This window comes from Centruroides sculpturatus, unplaced genomic scaffold (assembly GCF_000671375.1).
Source record: "Centruroides sculpturatus isolate CEXI.00-Female unplaced genomic scaffold, Cexi_2.0 scaffold203, whole genome shotgun sequence".
Lineage (NCBI taxonomy): Eukaryota > Metazoa > Arthropoda > Arachnida > Scorpiones > Buthidae > Centruroides > Centruroides sculpturatus.
The window spans coordinates 155,542-177,112 of record NW_019384324.1 but is presented as its reverse complement, the minus strand read 5'-3'; the positions used below and the strand labels follow the sequence as shown (position 1 = coordinate 177,112).

Genomic DNA, 21,571 nt, shown 5'->3' with positions numbered 1-21,571 from the left:
AAATATCCGAGACAGATGCCCATGAAATATTTTTGAAACGTTGTTCGCCCAAAAATATCCGAAAATATCCACGTGACCAGTCCGTTGGTCAGGCCAGCACCCTTATAGAAAGGCTTCCCAACTGATGTTACTACCAAATCTGGTAACAAATAATGGATGATGGTCACAGTAAATTGATTGGTGCAATTGCTGTGATTATAATAGTGTCATCGTATTCCCACTATTCATATATTGCAAATAACTTGTCGGTTCATATTTTTACACAAGACTGAAGTAAAATAATGTTATGAAATTGTTATGCTGTTGCTATGAGGTCAAAGGTCGTGTTTTTTTCTAAGATATGTTAAGTTAAACAAAATAGTTTTGTGTTCAGTATAATGTACATAAAACTTTGATATCCGAGTCCCGTCTTTCACCAGGCCTTCAATGAGAGAGCCGAGTGCCTCATTGTAAACCTTGCTGAACACATAATGGACTTGCTAGAAAAGGTCGTCTTAGTGCCCAAATGGGAAAAGAATTTGCAAAAGACGCAGGAGATGGTGAAGCACGTGAATATATATTATTCTATGACGTTTAGGTAAAAAAACTAAGCTTAAAAAATGTCATTTGCATGGAAAACCGATATACGAGACTGCCATTTGCCTGGAAAATCGAAACTTGAAGTCTGCCATTTGCCTGGTAAAGCCAAAATTTATATCCTTGTACAATTGCTTAGAAGAATAAAACTTCAAATATTATCTCATCAAACAATTACATAGTATAACATTGTTTTTACTTCGTAAATGTCTCAATGCCGAGTCGTAAAACCGGCACTTGAACGGAAAACGAGGACTTTGCATACATTCATCCTAGGAAACATTTGAATACAGTCGAGAGATACATTTTACTAACAGGCCGATTTACCTAGGTAGACGGCGACTCCAGTCGGAGAAAAAGCGGACTAACGCTATAATCTCCATATAAACCCGGAGGAGAAGAAGAAGAGGAGGAAGACTTTGCATTCCGCCATTCGTAAGAAAATATAAAAAATCGAGAAAATCCATACGTTTTCGATTATTCCTACTTANAAACACCATCTATAGGTGCTGAATCCATAACAGACTATAATCAAGTAATACCCCAAAAGTACTGATGATATGTCTGCACATAAAGCAGGAGTTGAGTTGAATTTTATTATAAAATAATAGTAATGTATTATTTTTCTAAATCTAGGAAATTATGATGGATCATTCTTTGCGTACTATTTCATACATAGCCGACATCGGCGATCTCGTAGTTCTTATGGCAAGACGTAGAATATTAAATAACCCAGAAGAACTGGGAGATTCAAAGTTGAAACGCATGCCAAAAATGATCTGTCATGTATTTGAATCAGATGAGGTATGAGAAAAAGTTAAATTCTTCATATAAAAAAAATACATTTATATATAATTAATGATAGTATTAATTTTTATGAAAATTTTTAAACCTGTGATTTTCTTTTTTGCTTGTTATTACTAAACATTAAAATAATGTTTTCATCTTCAGGAGTGAGTCTACTCTATTTTTAGTTAAATATAATTTCCAAATGATGAACGTTAATTAAAATATTGAGCAGTTTGGACCAGATGTAGGAATTAAGCTGCCATCTTGTGTTAAATTTAATAATTTGGCATAAATTAAAATAGAACATTCTACATATGATTTAGAATATTGGAAGAAAATATTGGTCTAGAGTGGGACTCAAACCTACATTTGTTCTAAGCAGATCAAATGTAGGTTTGAGTCCCATCAAATTCTCTCTGCTTGTATCAGAGAAGCAATCAAAGATTGCTTCTCTGATACAAGCAGAGAGAAGACAGAGATCCAGGTAGCATATTATTATTATACAAATGGGGCCAAGAAACCAAATATACTTCAACCTAAAAGGTTCTTTATACACACCATGATAGATTATTTCAGAAGTCTAATCTCTTTCAGAAAAAAAAAGCCAGCAGACTTCTGGAATAAAGCTGAGGGATGTCACCAGGATTAAAAAAAAAAAACAGATGAACAAATCCGCCTGAGCAATGATCTGCACATTCACAAATAAAATTCAAAGGAGTTGCCCCAGTGGATCTGCAAAATGCTGAAGAGTTAGTTGGCACAAATGGTTGTGACTGGTTTTTGGTCACTTTCATATCATCAACCAAAAAGCAAATATGAGTCTTGTTGAAAGCCAAGAAATTCTTAGTTCACCCAAAGTGCAGGCTAGGCAAAACTGTCTTACTCTGCTTTAAACCAGGAGTTAATCTTCACTGTATTGAATAATTAGAGTTAAATCAGTCTTTTAATACTTTTTCTAGAGCAGTTAAAGAAATACTAAGAGCTGGAGCTCCCTGTTTAGCCGGTAGTTCAGCACTTACGTTTGTAGCATTGTCTTTTGTCCTGACACATATGAGAAGAAAATTCTATTAAAGGTAGCCAACTCATTAACATGAAAATAGCACTCCCAAACAAATGCTGAAATAATCTGAGAAAGATTGAGGTGTCTTTAAGGCAGCCTGACTGTCAGAAACAATGTAGATAGTCCTTTTAATTAATAAGTCTATTATTTAAAATAGTATCGACACACCAAGTAATAACTAGCAACTCTGTTTGAAACCACAATAGGGAACTTACCCAGTGGAACAAGGCATCCTTGTCTGACCATCCCCCCCCAACTATCATTTGTGCTGCCACCAGTTTTGAATCTGTCTGAAAACTAATCTATATCCTGTGGACAAAAGGTCACTCTACCCATATTCTAGTCAAGGTGAGTGGGAAAGGAGACCAGATAAAGCCTGTTAAACATAGGCAACTAAGGCAACATTTTGTCAGAACCTATTAGAAAAATGGCTTTAGAGGAATGTGATAAAGGAAGACAAATGTCCAACAGTACTTGTTCTAGAAATGAATTGACCAGTACACTTGAACCTATAGACCAGTGTTTCCCAATCCATGTGCTGCAACACACGTGTCATGGAAATATTCAAAATTCTAAAAAAATATTTAATAAAATTAAATTTTAAAAAAGAGCAAAAACAAAAAAACGTAAAATGATAATTATAATGCAGATGTCGCTTTCATCCGCAATGGCCAATTCGCGAAGAACGAAGTGGGGAAGGCTTCGATAATCAAAAGTTATGAGCGATTTTGACGTTTTTATCGACCATTCACACTTTTCATTTAAGGTTATTTCGGTAAGTGATCTTATAGACTATTTTTTACGACATAATTTATTATTTTTTATACCGATTTCGTCCGGTTTTTGCCGTTCGAAAATGCGATGTTAGGGGTAAAAGTTTGATGTCGTTTGGTTCGTTTGGTCTTTTGTTCGTCTGTTTTTTTTCTCGTTTTCTCGTTTATTTACTAAAATCCAGCTTATAATTGGCGGTAAAATCGATTTTTTTAACGTTTTACGCTGAAATTTCTCCCTAATTAATGCATTTATCGAGTTTTAATTAAAAAAAATGCCGAGCATCCCATCTACCGATGTCTATGATTACGTCGCTTCTTACGTCACGTTGACGTTTGTTTGTTTGTTGTGATCCAGTAAATGACCCGATGCCGCTTATTGGGCTTCCTTTATTGCCAATATTGATTTGCTTTTGTGTAATTGCTTCGTCTCTTGAATAATTCATGGTGTGAAGGGTTGAATCTGTCAACTCGTCGCGGATTCCAATACTAATACAAGGTTCTGTTGTTGTGGTGATGTTGAAATTTTGATACGGAGTCAACTTTGTCATTGACACCGACTTCTGTTGCTATTGTTATTTGTAATGAGAGTATGCGTTGTTTTCGACGTTTTGCCTGCTCGAGAGCGATTTTGCGTAATGATCAAATGGACCGTTGTGTGGCCGGACGGTTCCGTTCTCCAAATGCTGGGAGTTCGGTCATGGGTTTGCTCCTTGCTGGGACGGGCTGGAGTTTTTGCTGCATCCGTAATGCCTGAATAGTGGCCGGTTACTCTTAAAAAGACCTCCTGGAAGGCAGATTGCCCAAGTGTTGCTTTGCCTTAACTAAACAAACCTAGTCGTGTTGACCTGATGACGGCCGGCTTATCGAGTATTTCGGTTTCATGTTTGCGGGCGAGTTTATACGATTACGCCTTCGAACGAGACAGTTGGAACTTTATTAGAGATGTGGAATGTACCCGTAGGATGTACCATACTTGGTCTTATATAGTTTTAAGGGGTGTGGAGACTTGTCTCGTGTGGGTGCCGAGGTGCAGGCCAAAGATTATGTGCAGAGCGTGGAGAATAGATGGTATACTGTTTGATGGTAAAAACTGACCTTTGGTGGTGAATATCTCACAAAAGGTCACGTGTGCACGTATAGTTCTGTCGACGTTTTTGCTCGTATGGAGGGGATCTATAACTCTGGTGTGGAAAATCCCTCATTTAAAGTTTACATCTTATCCAAGATTCTGTTGTTGTGATGAAGTTAAATTTTGATATGGAGTCAAGTTCAACATTAGCAACAAACTTTTGTTGCTATTGTTATTTGTAATGTTGACAATAGTTGTTAAAACTTTCAAAAACTTCTAAATGTTACTTTTTTCCTATCAGTTTTATTATTTAGCATTAAAAATAAATAAACCAATATCCAAATATTCAGTTTGAGTAGTTGAATTTATTAAAAATAAATACAATAAACAAAAGCGAGTTGCCAAAATGTCTAAAAATTTTACTTTTCGAGGCTATTTTGACAATTAAATCCAGTACTTTACAATTGTTTCGGGATCAGTGTGTTGTAAAAACAAGAATGCTTTAAATCTAAATTGGTAATGTGTATCATAGTTTGATAAATACCAGTTATGATTTGGTGATGGTTTAAATCATTCATTACTAAAAATAAATGATTTTTTTCTGTTTAAATTACATTTACAAAAGTATCACTAATGCATAAGCTACAATTGTGGACCGTAATTTGGAATATTGGCCTCTCGCCAAATCCTTTAATCGGTTACATTTTACAAAATGATTGGCTAATGAGAGAATATTTTAAAATTTTCACTGCATCACTATTTGTGCAAAATGCTCTTGGGTGATAAACTAAACCTCAAAAGAAAGAAGGTATAAAGGTTACAAAATCTCTCAAGACTGTGACACTAAAAATTCATAAAATGACTTTTGTTCCAAATACTTTTTAAACTAGAATTATAACATTGTTGTTGTGTTCTGATTTTAGAAAAAACTTCATCCTTCAAAGTAAAAAGCATTATGTTTAACATCTTGCATCTGTGGTTTTTCTTCCAATACACTTGTGTTAGTATACAAAATTAAGTGACAAACTGATTGACCTTCTGTATGTTTCCAGCAATGGCAGCATTGTATAAGAAATTGCAAGCATTTCCAGCCATGTTGAGGGACTGGCACCAAGCTTCTATAGAACACTTTATTTGTTTTAGCTGAACTTATGAAATTTTGGAATGATTTTTAAAAATCAAAGGTCTGGAACCAAAATCTTTAAAAACAAACAGTGATTTTTTTTTTTATTCAAATTATTATCAAAAATTTAAAAACAAAATTTGTTTAAACGCCCCACAATAATTTATAAAACAGATGGTTGCATAACTATGATATAGACCAGTGTTCCACAAGCTTTTTCTATTCGTGGCACAGCCATGACTCGACATGTCTCAACACGGCACACCAAAATGTTATTCCCCTCAAAAACGTATGATATGATACTATTAATAGAATTACATAATGCCACTAAGCTATTATTATTATTAAACAGACATCAACACCCGTGAGCAAATTTATTTTACATTTAATTTCTTAAAATACATAAAAATGTGTGGCTTGTAATAAAGAATAAATGAACATCATCTTATTTCATAAGTGCTGCGGCACTTATGAGATAACACTTGAAATACAAGCACAGGAAGCACAGCAACTGTGATAAAAATATATAAATAAAGCTTGAAATTAATAGAATATGTAAAAGTTCACATCACACCTTACACCTTGTGACGGCACACCAGTGTGCCGCGAACACTGATATAGACAATTTTGCGGAACACTGATATAGACAATTTGTTACATGAATACATGATTTAATGAATAATTTTCAAGTGTTGGAAATTGTTTCTGCCTCTTTCCTATTTATATGTATCCTTTGTCATGAGTTTTTATATATCTCCTGTGTTTCTAAATTCAGTTTATTGGTGTCCAGAGTTTTTAATTAATTTGACATTGTCCCATCATGCCAGCACACTGAGCTCTATTGCATATTGGACCAGAGTTGTCATTACTCTATTATTTGTAATGTCATAGTTATGTTCTGCCAACCTTTGTGTCCAAACCCTGTTAGTGGATTCTATGTACTATATTTACTTGCTTATAAAACATGGTTTTTATTCATTTTTAACTGCTTCATAAACCTAGGTCGTCCTATATGCGCGAGTGAAGGTTCCTTGTGTTTTTGCAATAATTTTTGTGAACTGTGTATTCCTGTTTTTTATCGGATGCTGGTGTTTAAAAACAAATTTGTTCTATCTGGGTCGTTTTAATCATTCTTATGTATTGTCAGGAGTAAAGATGAATAGCAATAGAAAAAGCAAAGCTTTTGAATTGAATTCCGAATTGAAATTCCAAAATCACAGATGTACTCGCTACAAGTTTAAAATGCCAGTAATTTTTGTGGGACAATGTGTGCATTCACGAGCATTTGATATTTTTTAATTGTGATTAAATGAAATAAAATTAGAATTGTATTAATGAATCTAATTTTCTTTATTTGGATCTTTAAAGTCGCACCTCGTCTTACATGCGAGTAAATACGGTATGTGAGATTATTAAATCTGTTATCATATAGTGTTATGGTGTGTCAAACTCAATTTAAACAACAGGCCATTTAATGCAACTGGTATGATTCATGCTGGCCACATCACATTTACAAATTTTCTTAAAATTATATTTTGAAGTAAGGATGCAGAATTATATATAGGGCAATTAAAACACATTATATAGTTCAGTGAATTCAACTCAACAATATATAATTGCTATAGTATTGCTTTTATTTAAGCATATATTTTATTTAATGTACATATTTATATTAGGTTGTTCGGAAAGTAAGTTTGTTGTTTTTTACCACTAGACGGATTAGTCGTATTTTTTCCGCCATTTTCATTCTAAACCGTATTATTGTTATATATTTTGACAGCTAGCATTTTAAGGCTTATTTGTAAAAAATTTTGTTTGATTCTGTGCAATTGTTTATTTTTTGTGTCCCATCAAATATGGAAGATCGAAAGCAGCATTTTCGGCATATTTTGCTTTTTTATTACCAAAAAATCAAAATGCTGTTCAAGCAAGAAAAAAATTGGGGTAAATGTTTGGAGATGACGTGTTGAGAGAAAGACATTGCCAAAACTGGTTTACAAAATTTCGTTCTGGCAATTTCAATATTGAAGATGCACCATGTTCTGGATGGCCAGTTGAAGCCAATGAAAACAAAATAAAAGTGCTGATTGAAGCAAACTGCCGAATAACAACACGTGAAATCACTAAGAGATTAAATTTGTCAAATTGAAATGTTTATGATTACTTGAAACAAATTGGTTTCATTTCAAAGCTTGATATATGGATTCCACATGTTCTTAAAGAGAGATGCTCTCTTTAGTGGGATTTTAAGGAAATTTTTTTTGGAGCTTTTACCAGAAAATTTAACAATTGATTCGAAAGTGTACTGTTGTCGAGTAAACAAATTGAGTAATATTATCAAACAGAAAAGGCGGCCAGAATTGATCAACAAAACAGGTGTAGTGTTTTACCACGATAATGTCAAATTTCACACAAGTTTGGTAACTCGTCAGAAACTGTTATAACTTAGATGGGACTTGCTATCACACCAACCATATTCGCCAGATCGAGCACACTCAGATTATTACTTGTTCCGGTCTATACAAATTTTTGTTAACTGTAAGACATTTACTTGAAATGACAATGTCAAAAATCACTTGGATCAGTTTTATGTAAGTAACGATAAAAACTTTTATGAATGTGAAATCATGCTACTACCAGAAACGATGATAACAGGTATTTGACCAAAATGATTCAGTAAAATATTTATTTATTATAAAAATATTGTTTTTTTTTTGACAGAAAAAACGAACTTACTTTCCGAACAACCCAATAAAAGTAAAATTAATTGTTTTTACTGGAAACTTGCCAGTACTTTATTCCTCCTCCTAGTTTTCCATATCTGGATTCAAACACAGAATAAACAATCTTCATTATGGCAGATAGATGTTTATCAGTTAATATTATTAGCACTAAATTGGCCTTTCTCTATTGCTAGACTTATTACACCACCAAAGGACATCAGATTAGCCTTAGAAAATCACTTTATTAATTCAAGAATGAATGCATTTTGGACCTTAAGTCCCTCTTCAGTATGTTGTACAATAACTATATTTAATTAATATCAATCTCAAAATTATATAAGTTGAATTACAACCTAAAATCTTTTTTACTGTTAATATAATCTTACATGTTTTTTCTTAAATATAGTTATTGTACGACATGCTGAAGAGGGACTTAATGTCCGAAATGCATTCATTCTTGAAATAAAGTGATTTTATAAGGCTAATTTGATGTCCTATGGTGGTGTAATAAGTCTAGCAATAGAGAAAGGCCAATTTAGTGCTTACAAGCTAATACAAGGACTAGACAAGAAGCATATCATAGTATTCAGTTAATCTTGATCTGTAAGTCGTTTTATTTAATTTCATGTATGAAAATAATTGCTCACATAAATACATACCTTAAAATTTACACAGCAAATTTTTTAATTTTCAGGTATTTTTCACCTAAATAGGAATATATTTTGGGAGTTCTTACTTCTCGATATTTGTCTTTTAAAACCAAATCATTCTGGAAATCAGTTCATTCCAGTTGTATTGAAGTCGGGGCTTTTTCAACTTTAAAGGAAAAAGGTCCAATAAAAAGATATAAAATTTCTTGTAACTCTTTGAAATCATCAAAAAGTTTATCAAATTCATTTTTGATTTCTTCAATTTTATGAACATATTGTGAAAACAAGTAGCTTTGATTTTGTGCTCAAACACAGGAAAATAACGTCAAAATGTTTTTTGCAAATGATTTTAATTAAACAAAGTCAGGTCTTTTTACAAAAGTTTCAATTGCATTGTACAGTATATATTCTGTACCTCAGAAAAAACCTTTAACTGATGCGTAATAAAATTTAACACTACAAATGTTTTCAGACCCCTCCTGGGTTTTTCTTCAGGTAAAAAATTGTTTGAAATGTTACTAAATATGAACAAACATTCGTTTGGAACGATTTTTAAAAATTGGAAAGATAGAACAGAATCACGTGATCAATAGCTCCAAACATCAAAGCTTCCACGTCATATCGACAGTTATTTAAATAGTTTCCTTTCTTAAAGATTTTATGAAGATCTTTGTTCTTAAGCATAAAAAACATATCACATAAATACAGACTACCCCTTTACTTCCCTTCTTTTAGGTTTACCATTCACTTAATCCTCCTGCTGTATTAGGGCCTGCCATGCTAAAGAAAGAGAGACTTCATCTCTGGAATTAATGGGCTATTATTACCAGTATATGTTCATTATTAGTTGATCTTTGTCTTGCAATGTAATATTAAGATTATTCAGATGGTCTGTAATATCTGTTAAAAATGCTAAATCTTTTATGACCAATATATTTTTGTTGTTTTCATCTTTCATTTCAAGAAATAATAATGTTTCCTCCAAAAGCAGATAGAAGATCTTCGGGACTTTGTGGCAGGACAACCAACGGACTTCTGTGTAATAAGAAAGTTCTTTGAACTCGGATTCTAAATCTTTAAAGTAAATTGTAAATCAAAGTAAATTGTCAATGGTTAAGTGCTCTTGGTCGAATAAACTTGACTGTCTTTGTAATTGTTTTAAGTACTTTGTCTATCTATATATATATAGAGACGTGTGTGCCCCTGTATTTCACTTTTCAGCCAAAACTACACATCGCACATGAATGGTGTTTGTATGTGGTAGTAGCCCCAAGTCTCCATTTGTGCACTATGGTGGTTGCATCTCGATAGCTATAAGGGTGCGGGAGATATGGGGTTTAAAGTGGTTGACTTCGAAGATTTTCTATTTCGATTTTAAAAATGTTCGAATCGTTTTAAGTTCGAATTGGTTTGATTATAGAACGATTGTAAATGTTCCAGAAAATTGATCAAATTGAAAATAGTTCGTTTGACTGGACGTAAAAATTCTCTAATTAGTCTGGAAATGGGGAACCTAATTCTTGCATTCTGTGCTATAAGGGTGTGGGAGATATGGGGTTGAAAGTGGTTGACTTCGAAGATGTGTAACAATGGAAGTGTCAACAATAGAAGTGTTAACAATGCAAGTGTTGAGTAACAAAGGATGTGTTAATATAAAGCGGCATGCAAGATTTACATGCGGTTTTTTTGCGTTTTTGTGGTAAATTGAACATATTTTTAGACTCATGTAAAAATTCTCTAATTAGTCTGGAAACGGGGTACCTAATTCTTGCATTCTGTGAAAACGGGTAAGATTGGCTATAATGTATTTATCTTAATCTTCACTATCGTTACTTTTTGCCCAGCGAAGCAGGTCCTTGCAGCTAGTTTTTAATAATTTTAAACAGAATTTGTTGGTGAATAAGGCAATGGAAAGCCCTGGTTTTCAGTTTATCTGGATACTCATCTTGTATTTTTCTCCTCAGTCGTGACACAAATCCTTTAGTTTCACCCATCATTGATTTAGTGCCATCAGTTGTTACAGAAACAAGCTTGTCAATAGGAAGCATACATTTTTTTAAAATGCTCCATATGGAATAAAAAATATCTTCACCAGTTGTTGTTCCATGAAGAGGGATAATTTCCAACAATTCTTTGGTGGTTCTCACATTATCACAACCATGAAAAAAACAGCAACTTGTGTAGCATCTCTTACATCCATGCTTTCATCAATTGCATTTGAAAAGCACTGGACTTTGGTAGATATTTCCTGTAATTGTGAACTGGCATCATCTGCCATTTCCATAATTCTGTCTGCCACTGTATTTCTTGATAATGAGATATCTCAAAATGCCTGTATCTCTTCTGGACAGACGAATTCGGCAGCTTTTATCTTTTATTTCTTGATTAAAGAACCATCGTTGAATGATTTTGAATGTTTTGCTAATAAATAGCTTATTTTGTAACTGGGTCTTGTTACCGATTCATTACTTTTCATAGATTTTATAAGAACTTGTTGCTAGCTAATCAGAGAATTCTTCATTGTTTTTAATTTTTCTTCTCTTATTTTTCCTTCAAAGCACGAAAATTGTTCTTTGTGATTAGTGCTATAATGTTGCTTAACCACTTCTTAATGTTGTACAAGATTTAAAGGATGTTATTTTGCAATTTTTGTCTTAAACCCAATTGAACACTTGTAGTCAGTATTAAAGTTTGCAGCCAGTGTAGAATTTTGATCTTTATGATCTTTTTTTTTTTTGGAACTGTGTTGTCATAATTTTAACTGTGCAGTTAGGATCTTGCAGCATGAAGTAATTTCTGATTGACTTGTTTTTTTTTTTTTTTTTTTTTTTTTTGTACTAGCTTAACCGTCGCGCATTGCTGCGATCTCAGAAGAAATGAAATTCAAGCAAACTCGTTATGATAAAATTAAGTTTACATTTTATCATTTTTATTGAAACTTATTATTATTATTCATTTTCATCGGGAAAACATTTCAAAGTGTCGTTTCAATTCTATTTATTTATTGGAGTGCTTTGTGAATACACGATATTTTTTGTTTTTTTTGTCTGGTGCATACACAAATAAATCAGAATGTTTTCCGACACGTGAGTTGGCCACATACAGTTGTCCATGTGAGAAGCACGGTTTCTTTAAATTTACCCCACATACTCGCAGAGATTGTTAGAAGTGCGATATTCTCCACTTTTATATATTTTTTTTAATCCTTTATAATTTTGATTATTTAATTGCTCCTTCCTCTCTTCCTTGGCGTGTTGTGAAATTTCTCATAGTTGGATAATAAACTGTTTTATTGTAATTTGTCTTTTTAAATTATTTTGAGTCGATATTAAAATTTGGAAAAGGGGGATCCCTAGATTGGTAAAATAGGCGAATTTCCTTCTACAACTTCGGTTGTTGTTCGGGATACAGTTGAGGTTTTAACAAAGTTTGAGCGATTACGTAATTAGCAAAAAAAAGTTGAAATAAAGTGATTAAACAAAAATTATTACAAATATCCATAAATAATAAATGCATATATACAGATATTTTTGGAGGGGGGAAATGGTCTTCACAATTTGAAATCGATCGAACACACAGTGCTTGAATGCTCGTGTAAACGCACGCCATCTATCGTAGGATAAATGCCAGAAACCTTCACGGGAGTATATTAAACTTCTCAAAGTTTCACGGCAATCGGATAAACGGTGTGGTAATGCATGAAGGACGGACACACACACACACACAATTTTTATATATATAGATTTATGTGATTTTTTTTACACTTGCAAATTAAAAACTCAATCCTTTCTAACTTCATGGGTGAATCAGAAAAATTATTTTAATTTAGTGATTTCCTATTGTTTTCTGCTTCATATGTTTGCTTTTGTTTTTGCATAAAAGTTATTTGGTAGTTTTCACTCAGCATTGCAAGTACAAGAAATGTTTTTTGACATGCTGTAGAACGTCATATGTATGTTCTTCACCTCTTTTTGATAATGATGAAAACATAATGAGTATCATGTAATTTGTAAATGAAAATGCAGGATTATAGATATTGCACAAATGACAAAGATAGCAGTCCAGTAATACTGGCATAACAATGTACTTTTGTACACAACCTAATTTGCATTGTTGTGTTTGATGAAACACTAAATACATAATGAATATAATTTAACTATTTTTGTTTAAAGTGTTCTGCAAATTCTGGATTCATTACTAATTATATGATTAGTGTTTGGCATTTATTTTGCTTTATTGCTTTTTGCTTTTTGTCCGTAAATTTCATTAAACATTTCTACTAACTTAAACTAGTTATTTTACTGGTGTTTAATGAAATCTTCACCAATAAAAATTGGTTTATAAATCACATTTTTTGGACAGAACACATGATTTTGATAGACCCAAAAAAAATGTAGTTACCATTTTTTTCTCATTTGGATCATTAATGCAAGTTGTAGATTGATTTAAAAATGATTTTAATTCTCGCCTTGTTGTCAAAGATGTTTTTCACTCTTTTATGGGTTGGCCTTACTTTGCTTTCTAAACATCTAGTAATTGCCACAATGCACTCTACTTTAACAACAGCTGAAGGAACTTCACTTTCATTTTCAAGGCCTGTCTCTGATTTTACTTCCTTGGCTTTTATAATATAATATTGTAATCATGTTATATTGATCCTCCAGATTTTTGAAATCGTGATGTTTTATGACTCCTATACCCAAAAAGTCAAATTGATTCCTAGGATATGTGTGTGGGTTCACATCTACTTTGTTGTATCTCTCAGGATGGGGCGAAGATTAAGAAATGAAATTTGGCATGGTAGCTTGTATATAAAGAAGCATTGATGCTGTTAAATTTTGGTGGTTAAAGGTCAAGGGGTTTGGATATAGAGGGGAATCATGTGGCATGTCTTGAGTGGAGTTGGATTTAATAAAATATTTACTTGTTATTCACATTCACAGTATTCTAAAAACACTTCTTTATCTTCAAAGTTTATCTTACTTATCTTTTATCTTCAATCTTAATGATCATTATGCAATTTAGAATGCTGCAATGCTGGAAAAAGATTGCCAAAGTTCTGTTTCTTCTTCTGTACATGAGTAAATGTGCAGGAAATATAATTTTTCATTATTGTTATTATACTTCAGCCTAAAGGTTGAAGCAAAGCTGTTGTTACAGGTGGAAATGTTATCTGAGCATTCAAATATAAAAAGTGAAGTGAATTGCTATGTGCAGATAAATTCTGATTTAACAGTGAGTGATACATTAAAAGAATAAACTGTCCAAATTTGTGTTATAGAACTATAGATGTGTATGTTCCTTTCGTGCACAATACTTCCATTAGTATATTGTAGCATGTCTCCCTGAATGATCTTCATCATGGTAATGCAGACCCAGAGCTCTGCCAAAGATATAGGTGATGGCACATGAACCTTTTCCTGTAATATTTCCACAAAAGAGAATCATGGCACGAGATCTGGGAGGTTGTCTGTACAGCATTAATGCATCACCCCATCCAGTGATGTGGGAGTTCTATGTTTGGGTATTGACTTCAGTGTGCCAATGAGGTGAAGTCCAATTCTGATGGAAGACTTGAAACTTCACTGGAACTTAAACTTGTAATTGCAGAAAGCTGGAACAGCTGAAACAGCTGTTCCAGCTTTCTGCAATTACAAGTTTAAGTTCCACAGCTGAAACACATATAACAATGACTGGTTTGTCATGTCCTGTTTCTATGGAAAAAGGGCTTTGTATTTGAAAGTTTGCAAAAGATGCTAGGTTTGGTGAATCTTGTTCATATTCTTGAAAATAATGAGGATTTTCCTTGCCCCATATCCAGACATCATGTTGTTTCACCTTTTCACTTACAAGTAGCTTCACTGAATGTGAAAGTGTTCATCTTCCAATGCGCCCTGCTTACAACAGCAGAATTTGTATTGCGTGCCCTTAACTTGGCCTTTAACTACTGCAGCAACTGCATATAGTATGGTTTCAGTTGCACCATCACAAAAACTTCTGTATATTCAGCTATGGAATGCCAAGTTTGCAACTGATATGGTTTGTTAACTTTCAGGGACTATATGCTGCAAATTCTCCCAAACTCTCTTCACAGTTTCATTGGGAACACATGGTTTTCCATTGCTTTTTTCTTTTCAGATGCAACCGATGTCTGGGAACTGTCAACACTACTGCAGAATGCACTGGTGGCCTAGCAGTTGGGTTCTGTACCACTGTCAGAACAAATGCTATGCATAACTAAGGATGGGCACTTCTCATACTCGACACAAAATTTCCTTCCACTGCATAGTCTACATTTGTTCACTACATTTGACAGTGGATGTCAAGCTGCCACTTGCTTTGTCGTAAGGAAGTGTTGACATGTATATTTCAAATTTGGAGAATTTCTCTTTTGTTTTGTGTCTGGTATGGATGACCTGGCTCAATACATTGTAAGTTGCAGGACTTAACACCCAGCAATTCATTTGTAATTATTCTGTAATGTTATTTTAAAACATAAGTGATCCATCATCAAAAATCAAATAATTAAAATATTTTTACAATCTTTGGTCAAAACAACCAACTGCAGTCAACAAGTAATGCCATATTTATTCTTCTTACATCAAAAGTCCTTACATACATACAGAAATCAGACAACTGTTAATATATTTTGATATAAGACATAATGCTAACTCCATTTCTCTACAGATGTTCACTTAATACATTTTCAGATTAATTTTCAATACAGTCAACTCTTCACAATTACAATTTAAGTGTCATATTATTTTGACCATTTCAAATTTTCAGTAGCAGCCATACGAAAAACCCACTTTGCTTTCAATTTGATAGAACTAGAAAGGTAAGATGCTTTGACACCTGTCCTGGCATGATGTTGATGTATTCACATGTTTCCTTCCCAATCTGGCTTTCCTTTCAACATTGCCATGTTTGTATGTCCTTTGCAATAAATGCACAATTCTAGATTGATAACAATACACACTCTGTACTATTTCATGAGATTATCCTCTCGTGTTCCTTTGTTCAAGGCAACAATTAGACCTTTTATGTGAAGTAAACTGTCAAAAACTTTCCATTTTACTTACCAAAGTGCATGGGTTTTTACACCAATACAATTGCTGGAAACATTGCTATGATAGACTTGGACAGCAAAAATGTTTTTGTGGCATAGTAAACACTAGTATTGCGTTTTATTCCAAAGACACAAGGCAAAGTTTTCATCAAATTCTTTTATTAGTTGAGTCGATACGGTACATTGTTTTGTACTCATTTCGGGCTTTGTCCCTCTTCAGTCAACTTGTAATCTCTCTTCCTTTCTGTGATCTTGGTGTTGGCTTCTTTGCATTTTTGTTTGATGAGTCTTGCGTAAAAGAATTTGATGAAAAATTTGCCATGTGTCTTTGGAATAAAACACAATACTACTGTTTACTACGCTACAAATATAAAACAGGACACGGTTTCAAAAAGAAAATCAAAAAAGTTTTTGTTTAGGATGTCTTGGATGATGTAATCTTTGTGGTTTCTTTTGGGTCTGAATGATACTTCAAATTAAAGAAAATAAATACATTTTTATTGAATTTTACAAGTGATACAATTTCTATGGTCATTACTACATAAGCATTATCATCAATAAGCAATAAATATGTAGCTACTCATCTCATTTGATGAAGTAAGTTCATCTAGTTTCCAGAAAGAAGGGATGTTCAAAACTTCTTGATGTGGGTTCCTGTCTGTGGTGAGGAGAACGCCCAAAGATGGTAAAGTAGAGATAGAAAATTATCTCTGGGATATGAACACCCATTTACGTGTTTGCTGTGCATGGTGGGCCGTATTCTGGAAAGGGAGATCCTGGTAGTTGAGGGGCTACATAACATCCCCAACACACTGCTTTGGCCCCTGCTTCGGATAAATGGGATCAACTGAATAAAGATGGAAAAAAGCCAAGTGTTTAATTAATAACACAATCTTGTGTTCAACACTCAATAAATAGTAAAACACAGTTTCAGAAAACAAATAAGCTGGAAGGCTCAAATCAAGCTCTAGTTGAGTCAATTAGCAAATCATTGATTCATTTATGACCTCAGCCAGGAATCAACTGTGCAGACCGGGGAACAAATCCTTGCTTGACAGTTTTGTCATGTTAGACAAGATGTGCTCTTCTTGACAGAATTGTAAGAGTATATATCGCTCCTGGGAAACCCTAGTGTGACAGTCTATGGGTATCTCCCATGTGATGACATCCCCTCATTAAACTCCATGGTGGGTGAGGTCATTGGGAACTGAATAATTTTCTTTAATCATGGATTCAAAGAACAAAGTTCACCTCCAACAAATATAAAAATTTCCAATTAGCCTGCTTGCTTGATAATGATTTTTTTCCATTTGCATGCAATAAGTCTTCTCCTTTCCTGATTCAAAATTTATTTGAATTGATTGTTGGGCATCTGGAAAACACAGAATTTGCATAAATGCAGATCATGCAGAAATTGAGATCATGGAACCTGCTGATCGAAACAGCATCCCGTCAACAATCATTAAAGCTTTTCACAATGAAGACTTTTGGAAACATTGGGTTAGTGTCAGATCACACATTTAAATTCATCATGTGGTGTGATATCTGAGATCAATCTGATGTCTGCAGACACATCAGATATTCAGATTGGACTTTTGGATCAAGGTGTCACTGCTGTTCATCATATCTGCATTGATCGAGATGGCAAGTTAATACCAACAAAACATATCCTCACCTTTTACAAACCGCAATTACTATCTTCTGTTGCAGCAGGATATTTGTACTGTCCAGTTTACCCGTATGTTCCAAACCCACTATGCTGCTTGAAATGCCAGCGGTTTGGACATTCATAACCATCAAGCTATGGAAGAAGTGTGCACACACAGTATGGAACCAAAGGTCACAAGAATACTGAGTGTATGGGTACTCTCTGCCTTGCTTTATTATTTGCTGGTTTTATGTTGTAATTACACTTTGATTTGCAGCTATTTAAGACAATAAACCTTAAGTTTTGTTTGATACAAACAAATTACATTCAGTTTATTTATTTGAGGTAGTCTTTGAATTGTTTATCTATAATATAATTTGAAAGTTATAAAATAAATAAATAGTGTGTTTACTTACCCAAATTTAATTTTATTTTCAGTATTTTTCCTACCATATACACTAGACATGGCAGAAGATCCACCTTTTCCAAATATGGATAAATTCAACAATAATGCAAGATGTGCCATAGACAATTTGGGAGTTCAAATAAAAGAAGAAAAGTTTCTGAATCTGGAACAGATCGAACTGAACAGAAATAATATCCTCGCTAACAATAACAGAAATCCTCTTCATACCCAGCTGATGTTGGCACCGCAGAATGGTTTAAATATCGCTCAGATGTCTTCCCCTGTCACGCACTTGGATCCCTCCCATTTTAACGACAAGGGCACTTGGATCGAGGGTAAGGAAAAGTTGAGTTGGAACAACTCTTCCGTGGCGTGCTATAATCCAAAGACAAAACTATTTCGTTGCGTAGCCTGTAACAATACTGGATTTCTCTCGCACATAGCAGAACACTATTTGAGTACTCATGCCAATGCTGCGGTTTTTCAGTGTCCTCACTGTACGTATACTGGTATGTGGCCACGTTACGTACACACTAACAAACAGCAGATTGCCTCGAGCATTGCAAGTAGTATATGTAAGGCCCAGCCAGTGCTGGACGAGATCATACGGCTTCTTCAGAATTTGAAAGACAGCGTGGAGAAGAAGACTAAAGAGAAACAGATTGCTGATAACAAAAATAAGCGTTACGTGTGTTCCAGATGTCTGTATGCTACAGACAGACGCGATCTATACAATCGGCACGAAAATATACATAAGGACGAGAAACCATTTCACTGCTATGTTTGTTTTAAGATGTTTAACAGAGGAGATCACGTGAAGAAACACTTCCTTCGTATCCACAAAGAACACGTGTACGATGCCACTCTCATCCACCGTTTTCCGGCGAAAACCGCTCCTTCCAACGTGCGACATCAGCAGCAGCCCACCCAAGTTCCCTCTTCATCGACACTGACAAATATTAATTCGTCGCTGTCTTCCGACAAACTAAACTCCAAATCAAAGAAGACCAAACAGGTGAAAACATTCGTTTGCACTTACTGCCCCTGGCAGGGAGTCGACAGCTGGTGTCTGCGTCGTCATCTCAATACGCACATCAAACCTTTCTCTTGTTCCCTATGTGATTACAAAGCGGCTCGTACCGAACGACTCTCCATGCACGTCATGAAGGTTCACAGCAAGCGGTTATGCAATAAGTGTAATTTTGTTGCGGATAACGATGCCATCTACGAGCAGCACGTAATCGAAAACCAGTAAGTACAAAAGTCTATTGCTTTGATACTGATGCATGCAAAAAAAATTGACTTTGCAAATGTTTTAAATTACTTAAAACGTGTTTCTAAGTTAACTTTTTCTGTTTCAAGCTGCATTGCTAACAAACACATGGAAAAGCTTATTAGGTAAACGCCAATCTAAAGCTAAAATTTCGAAAATTTATTAGCATTTCTCTAATTATTTAACATTATAGTGTAATTGCGATTGTGCAATAATTATCCGATTTATGTTTCAGTTCGCACAACCTGAAGGCATTTAAGAAATCATGACTTGGCTGCATTCCTACAAACCTCCTTTTGACAAACTACTTGGTAAACTTGGATAACCAAACGCAATTTATTTGGAAATTGAACTGGCACGGCCCTGTAGTTCAGCAGCAGTGAGAGAGTCACGTTGTCGACTGCCCACCAACGGGATTCCCGACTAACGGACCTCTTTTTTCCACGCAGTGCCGAAGTGGATAACAATCTGTGATTTTTTTCAAATTAAAGGCAGTCCATTGGGAACATCGGCACTCTACTATGCTTGTGGACAGACCTTATGCTGTTTGGTTATTTGCGATCGGATGTTTAGAAAAACCCACAATTTATGAAAGTGTTACTTGTATATATGTTTACGTTTATTATTTTTATTTCTGTTTCTTTTTTTTTCCTCCCTCATAGAATTTAGTGATGCCATGAAACTTTTATACAGTCAAGTCGGGAGACAACTGAGCTTACAATACTCATTCTCTTTGTAGAATCGTTTGCTTATCACTGTATAGTTTTTACTGATTTTATTTGTTATTTTTTTAGAATAGTTTAATATTATTATATATTTGCTATAAGCTATAAAGATGGATATTTACATTCCTCTACAGAAATTTTTCTTTATGATTACCTGAAATTTGGACAAAATTGTACGGTATTTTTAAGGTTTTTCGGGCAGCGTATAAGAACTAAATGGAAAAACCTATGTTAATTTTAATCCTCTACCGTAAAAATACATAAGTTTGACTGTAAAATTTCTGTAAAAATATTGTAATATTATGACTAAATCGCAGTCTAGCGGTATCATTCGTAGAATAAATGCACGCTGCTACATATTATCTTAAGTTTTGTAATTATAAACAGAACGTGTGATACCGTTAGATGCGTTTTGCAGATGGCAAATACTTAAGAAACGTTTTTAAATGACTTCTTAAAAATATGAAATCGAGAACCTAATAAAAGTAAAACTTTCGAGAACCCCATATGATCGACGAGGCGGCAAGGACCGAATTGTTTAAATAATCAAAAATATAGTATATAAATAATCGTTTCCGACATGTGTTTTAATGCCGATAAAGAATAAAGTTTTTAGAGACGACGAAAGAATTTGATAGTCTGAGGTTCTCCAAAAAAACGAATTTTAGCATCTTCGTCTTTTGTACTTTCACTGGTAGAATATTTGCATTTATATAAAGTATAAAATATTCGAGTTTTTTTGTATTATTTTTAGGAATTACTTCCTCGTTAATGTTTTAAACAATATTTGGAAGAAAAAAAAACACTGTACTGCGGAGAGAGAGAGAGAATGATAATATACCCCCTCGCCATTGTACGTGCTTGCAAGTAACAATAATAATAATAATAATAATTGGAGATTAGAGACTTTGCAAAATATTCATATTTTATCATTTTACAGAATAATTCTAGACAATTGCAGTATTAAACGTGGTGTTTTTATTCTATTTATATAAATGTGAAGCATATCTCAGGAAATAGTAAGTAGTTGCATGACGCTGTCGATGTTTTTTCCTTTTTTTTTCCTCTCGAGCTTTGTATTTATATTTCGTATATGCACGTGCGCTCTGTAGTTAGATCGAACGTGCGCCGCGCTTCGAGAGTTGCGGGGCGGGCGTTTCCCAGCAGTGAATTTATGGGAGAAAATGCCACAAGAAATCGAAGACTTTGTTATACTAGCTTTTATCTATGTGTAAATGTGGAGATTTTCATGTTAATAGTAAATGTTAATCTTGTTTATTATGATTTTATGTATTAGAATGCAAATAAAATTGTATTTAAGTATTCCAGTTGATTGTTGTCATTTTATAAATTTGAAATTTGGTTCGCACGGAGTGGAAAAATAAAGTGTCGATCTTGTTTTGAAACTCTCGATATAGTGGATTTTGGAAGCAATTAGTCGCATTGTGACAAGTACATTGGGGTATCGTTATATATACAAACACACAAGACTGGTCGCTTGGAATGGGAAGTACAGTATCGAAAACATTGGTAGTGTGTCCTGTAGGCAGTGTATCAGTGTAGCATCCTTGCTTGGTCTTTTTCAACATAGTCATAGTTCCTCATATTCAATAAGAGTGTCATTCTTACCATTCCTGAATAGGTATAATGTATTATCCTTAGAGACATTCTTTGGAATTGTTCTGAG

General features: G+C 34.0%; 1 protein-coding gene across 2 annotated transcripts; it reads left to right on the top strand.

Annotated features, from left to right (window-relative positions):
- Window positions 1-3,074: 3,074 nt before the first annotated feature.
- Window positions 3,075-21,566, top strand: LOC111626554 (transcriptional repressor CTCF-like). Of its 2 annotated transcripts, XM_023369969.1 has the most exons (4): window positions 3,075-3,200; window positions 17,919-19,137; window positions 19,249-19,284; window positions 19,395-21,565. In XM_023369969.1, exons 2-4 carry the CDS (start codon window positions 17,945-17,947, stop codon window positions 19,426-19,428), a joined length of 1,263 nt encoding a protein of 420 aa, XP_023225737.1. In that variant the 5' UTR covers window positions 3,075-3,200; window positions 17,919-17,944; the 3' UTR covers window positions 19,429-21,565. The 2 variants fall into 2 exon arrangements, with proteins under 2 accessions (XP_023225737.1, XP_023225744.1); XM_023369976.1 differs by lacking the exon at window positions 19,249-19,284 and having other exon boundaries at window positions 19,395-21,566.
- The last annotated feature ends 5 nt before the right edge of the window (window positions 21,567-21,571 follow it).